The 6,000-nt window shown below is 46.3% G+C and overlaps 1 protein-coding gene and 1 pseudogene across 1 annotated transcript in view; both read left to right on the top strand.

Moving 5' to 3' along the window:
• Positions 1-1,464: 1,464 nt before the first annotated feature.
• Positions 1,465-6,000, top strand: part of CCDC158 (coiled-coil domain containing 158) — a 43,702-nt gene continuing 39,166 nt past the window's right edge. Inside the window, exons 1-3 of the mRNA XM_066632274.1 lie at positions 1,465-1,473; positions 1,596-1,814; positions 3,545-3,620. Of these exons, the coding sequence (XP_066488371.1) occupies positions 1,465-1,473; positions 1,596-1,814; positions 3,545-3,620 (304 nt within the window). The remainder of the gene's footprint in view (positions 1,474-1,595; positions 1,815-3,544; positions 3,621-6,000) is intronic.
• LOC136656218 (5S ribosomal RNA) lies at positions 5,833-5,949 on the top strand (annotated as a pseudogene).

The following is a 6,000-nucleotide window of genomic DNA, read 5'->3' as shown; positions in this document are numbered from 1 at the left end:
TCTGCCTGAAGATAACATCCACAAGGTCGCCAGTTCGAGGCCACCGGCACCGTGCGACCTTGGAGCAGCTGACAAGCTGAAGCCAAGCAATTCCATCTGCTCTGAGCGTGGGAGGATGGAGGCCAGAATGTGAAGCCAGATCGGAATGAAACACCTGAATGTAGTGGTTCTTGAAAGAAAGAACCTTCTTTCAATTGTAAAAATCCCTGTTTAATAAGGGATTTAAATAAAGCCTGCCTATGTAAACCGCCTTGAATAAAGTCTTGAATAAAGACCAAGAAAGGCGGTATATAAATACCTATTATTATTATTATTAAATTCAGTGGGCTGGCATGGGCTTACCCTGAAAAGGCCTCTAGATGCTGAAAATCCCCCTGGGGGCCACTGCATTGTCACACAGGGAGTTGCATTGTACTTTATTATAGTGCAATCCTATGCATGTATGTCTACTCAGAAGTAAGCTCCATTGAGTTCTTTAGGTCTTACTCCAATATCAGCGTTTATTGGATTGTAGCCTGAATGAGGCATTACCTACTCATGGCCCAAGCGAATGTGGTCTGCTGCCATAAACCCCATTGCAATGGCTCAGAAGCCATGTTGCCATTGGGGAAATGGGCAGCGACACTGTATGCACCAGAGTTGCCCAGACACACTGCTGCCCAGGTGAGGTAGTGGTGGGCCACGGGTGGGATCTGTGGCAAAAGCTCATGTTGGATCCTATCCCTCATTTTCCAATCTGCCGCAACCCCTTCATTTTCTCATATTTACGCCAGCTACGTAGTAGATGTAGGCCTGAGAAGACCCATCGGACAGAAGGCCTATCAATGCGTAAGTAAAGAACTTTTTTACTAGCCTCCCCTTGGCCTTCTGGTCACCCTGCTCCACCATAGTGTGCAATGTATTGGCACATCTACATGCTGTAGTGTTGCAGGGGATAGGACTGGGCTGTTAACTTCATTACACAGATAAATCAATTAGTAGTTGGAAAACCTCTATCTTTGCCAACCACACACAACAGAAAATTGGAGCAGAATCTGTGGTTCAAACTTCTACCTGTTCCCCAGAATAGCAGTAGTCTCAGGTCCACCTTTTTTCCTCCCTCCACTTTTTCCTCCCTACACTTTTGGGGGGCCGGTAAGACGCCACTGCCGTAGCAGTGGTTCCCAATTTGGTGGGTCAAGACCCACCAGCCAGGGAAACACTTTTCCCTTTCCTTTAAGGGGCAGGGAGGGGATGAAGACAGCAACATCAGGAGACATCTGGTGGGCCACTGTGAGAAGCTGTACTAGATGGACCTTTGGCCTGATCCAGCAGGGCTCTTCTTATGTTTTTATGGGGAAAGGCCTGCAATATTATCACAGAGCCCCATGACACCTGGCGGCTGACAGTCTCCCCCAGGTGTGTGGCAGGGCAAGCTTAGCTGCAAGTTTTGGGACAGCCCCTTGATCCACCCCAGGCTAGGAGATGACTCAGGTGAGTAGCTCCCATCATGCCCTTAGCTGTTTTCCCCTCTGCCAGGCCTCCCTTAAGCCAAGCCTGGTCCTCCCTGCAGCCTGTCTCTGCTCCCCAGTCCCCCCCAATCTTCCTTCCTGCAGCTTTCTCTCCTATTCATCTTCCAACCTGGTCTTCTGGCCTCCTGCTTACCCAACCAGCCTACCTCCAGCTGGCGCCAAAACGTTTTCAAACCACAGCAGGCCCAGAAGCCGACAGCACCTTCTGCAATGCCCCCTCCCACCAGCAGAGGCTGCTGTGGTCCCCTGGGCCACCTGCCCAGGTGTGAACTCTACTTCCTTCCTGTGCTGGCTCTGTCTCAGGTGAGTCACTGGGAGAGGTGGGCAGAGGGCAGAGCAGCAGGTGAGATGGGCGGGCTGGGCCCTTTGGGAGCAGGCATGTCTGAGCAGGCCTGGGGCCTACCTCCTGCCCAGGCCAGCCTGGATCAACACACCTGCCTTCCCCACACCTGGCCTCCCAACACACCTGGCTCCCTGCTGCCACTTGACCCTATTTTGACAGGTGGCCACTTATTCTGGAGCCACACAGGCCAGCCAGGGAGCCCTAGGCAGTCCCTTGGCAGCCACAAGGCCAGAGCATCACGTACGTTGAGGATGCTGACTTGGTGGTCCAGCCTTTGGCCCATCCTGGCCTGGCAGAAGAGAAGGCAGTTAGCCAGAGCTCAGGTTTCCATGGAGCCCACCCACCTGCCTCCACCTTGGCAGGGGATGCGTGGAGCAGGACAGGACAGAATTAGGGGCAGAGGCATGAGATGGGGTGGTAGGAGGTCAAGCAGTGGTCCTCAAACCATTGGGTCGTGACCCACCAACCTGAGAACCCTTGCCTGTTTCCCTTTAAGGGCAAGGGTCTCAACTTTTTGGCCAAAGGGCCACATCAAATATCTGGAGCAGTGTCAAGGACCGGAAAAAAAAATTAAATATAAAATTTAAATGAACACATTAGAGATGGAACTTAGATGAATGAATCAATGAATGGGCTCCAATGTCCAGGACTTCTCCAAGAGCAAACACAGCCCAAGAAATAAAGCGCACACTTAAATGGACCCCCGTTCCCCCCACCCCACAAGCACAACTCTGGTTGTGTTTGGTCAACTGGGCCAGAGGCTCTCAGGGGATCAGAGGCTGGCCACGGGCTGGATACAGGCTCACCGCGGGCAGCGTCTGGCCCCCGGGCCGGGGTTTGGAGACGCCTGCTTTAAGGGGTGGGGCAGGGGGATGTGGGTCACTATCGCAACTTTCCCTTTTTACAAGCTGTGGGGAGCCCTGCAGAGGGGCTCCCTGCACCCCAACAGAAGGTTAAAAATAGCCCCCCTTCCCCCACAGCGGTGTGATCCTGGGGATTGTGTCACTATCTTCCCCCTCTCCCACAAAGACTTATCTCGGGGATAAACTCCCGGGAAGTTTGAGTACCAGTGAGCTCAAGAGAATGTATCCTCAGGTCCTTAACTTGTAGAGTACTCTGTTCATAGAATTTGCCTCATCTCTCTCTTGCCAAACCATTTAGTATCTCAGAAAGCTGCAGACTGGCAAGCAGGAATCACTACAAATTTCACCTCTTCTTTTTTAAAAAATTCATTCATTTATTTATTATGAACCCAATCCTGTGCATGTCTACTCAGAAGTAAGTCTCATTAAAGTCAATGGCGCTTACTCCCTGGAAAGTGTGGATAGGACTGGGTTGTAAGACAACTAAAATTAACAAACACAAACCCTTAAACTTACAACACAGTTACATACCCTACAACATACAAACAAATACTGAAGACGTACATTTAAAGTTATATAGCAAGTGCTGAGCACTAAATCTAAGTTACTTTGTTCTTCTACAAAATATTAATAGTCATTAAACATATTAAGTATCATATATCTTAAACACTCTTATTTCTAAAATACTTTCTTAAAAATTGTTCTAAAAATTTTTTATTCCTCTCCAATTTTTTGTCAATTCTTTATTTTATTCTCAACAAGATTTTCTCTGTATCAATTTTCAATTATCTACTTGTAAAATCCATAATTTCACCTCTTCTTTCCAGGACCAAAAAGCAACGCAGTTAGGGCCCAACCTTATCCAACTTACCAGCACTGGTGCAACCACAATGCAGCCCCAAGGTAAGGGAACAAATGTTCCCATACCTTGATTAGGCTTCTGTCTCCCCACCACAGGATGCAGTGCATGCCCCATATGCATGGCTGCACTGGCTCTGGAAAACTGGATAGAATTGGGCTTTTAGAGATGTAGCAAGGGGCTGAAAACTGGAAGTGTTGATCCCTGGCTATGGAGTGGTAGCCTTGGCAAGAGCTGTTGTTTTGCCAGATTCCAAGGCCAAGCTCTGCCTGGAGAATTATGCCCACTTTTAGTTAATTAGCACCCCCTTTTTTACCCAAGAATGGCCCTAGTTCTGCTGGACCCCACCTCCAGGGTAGCTCACCTGTCCAACCTGCAGAGGTCCTCTCTTCTGCCAGCAGCCTCCTGCCACTATAGCAGCCCCTTGGTCCTCAGCAGGTCTTGGGCACAGCAGTCACACACCAAACTCCAGTGTCTCCAGCAGTCTGTTCCAGCAGTCTCCAAAGTCCATTCACCAATCAGTCCATTAGCCATCAATTCCTTAGCCCATTAATCCAGTCTCCCCTGCCTCAAGCTTTCTTCCTTCTGCTGCCCACAAACCTTTCCTGCCTCAGGTGCTCCTTATATCCCCAAGGGCCCTATTGCCTTCAAGTGGCTGCAGCTGTGCAGCACACCCTTTGCTGAAAGCCCAGGCCTTAACTCTTAAAGGGGCCACTGCAGACACCACATTCAATCTCCTCGCCAGATCTTCCGCTATTCCACTACAGCTGTCTAATCTTTCACAAACCCAGCTACATCTGGCATCCCAGTTTCATAATCCACGATTAACCAGTGGCTTCTCCCCTATGAAATCCACACCTTCATGCTCTTTTAGCACTCTTCACTCAATTATCTTATTTTACTTTTTCTTTCCTTACCTACTGGACTTATATGGAGCATTCTCAATTTATACATTTGGTATAAATAACCCTTATTTAGATTTATATTGCTCTTGGCTTGGCCTGCCTTCTGTGGGGTCACATTTGCCTATGCAGAGGGCCAGGTGAATTGATGCTCAGAGGTCAATAGTAGCTTGTTCCCTTGGGAATCTAATGTTTGTCAACATGTGTACATCCAGACTGTGTACATTTATGTGTGCATCCAGACCGCAGGATTTATTAATGCTAATAAGAACTATATTCTTCTAGGTTTGTCTTGAGGTCCTTGAAAGCTTTCTGAGCTCCACAAACACCTTTCAGGTATAAATCTTTAGGGGGTAGTTTCCATTTGTGATACTGCTGTTATGTGATTCTAACAGGGCAAGGAGAGGGTGTGCAGATGGGTCAGAATTTTGATCTTTGATCAAAATGAATGGAGCTGACTGAACTTGGCATGGAGTGTTTGGTTGGAGAAAGGGGACTTGGAACGGCAAGATGGAGGGCAGAACATTTTGTTATGATTTTAATGATTAACCCATTTCTGTTTGGCCCACAAGTGTACACACTTGATTCCTGTTGCATATATGCAACATTGGGCATAAATAGTTAAAAATATGTTTGTAAAGAAGAAACTAGTTTACAGGTGGTTATAAGAATGGGATGGGATGCTGACATTGATAAGCTACTATGTGAAGAGCCTTTGAAATGTTATAACCGTCAGCCCAATCCTATGCATGTCTACTCAAAAGTAAGTCCCATTAGAGTCAATGAGGCTTACTCCCAGGAAAGTGTGGATAGGATTGGGCTGTGTGTCTGTTGTATATCTTCTCTGTACAAAGGATTAATTCAGATTTTTTAAAAAGTTAAATAGATAGTTTCCAGGTGAAAGATGCGTAATAATAATAATAATAAACTTTATTTCTATCCCGCCCTTCTCCCTAAAGGGACCCAGGGCGGCTTACAACATATTAAAAACAGATTAAAACATAATTTAACACGCATAATTAACACGTATAAGCACTTCAGTCTGAAGCTAATGTTGTTATTATCTTTTTTTAAAAGTTTAATACATAATATGTATACTATACCTTTTTAAATGTTTAATACATTGTAAACATTTAAAAAGGTTTAGTATTTTAAAAGTTTAATGTATAATCTCCATAATCATTAACTCAACATTTCTTAGCTATGGGTTCTAACATCTGTATGACCCATTCATACCTCAAAATCTTAAATAGCTGTTTGGTCCATTTGGAAAAAATTCCAAAATCTACAGTAGGGTCCTCTACTAGATCCAACTAAATTGAATACATATTGAACAAGTTTTTGTGTTTACTGGAGCAGCGACTGTTACCCTGCAGATTCCCAATCTCATCTGATCTCGGAAGCTAAGCAGGGTCAGGCCTGGTTAGTACTTGGATGGGAGACCGCCTGGGAATACTGGGTGCTGTAGGCTTATACCATAGTCTTTCGAGACTGAAGGTTGCCAACCAGTGTGTTTACTGTT

Source organism: Tiliqua scincoides, chromosome 6, assembly GCF_035046505.1.
Source record: "Tiliqua scincoides isolate rTilSci1 chromosome 6, rTilSci1.hap2, whole genome shotgun sequence".
In the NCBI taxonomy this organism is placed as follows: Eukaryota; Metazoa; Chordata; class Lepidosauria; order Squamata; family Scincidae; genus Tiliqua; species Tiliqua scincoides.
Note: the sequence above shows the minus strand (reverse complement) of the source record. Positions and strands in the feature narration are given on the sequence as shown.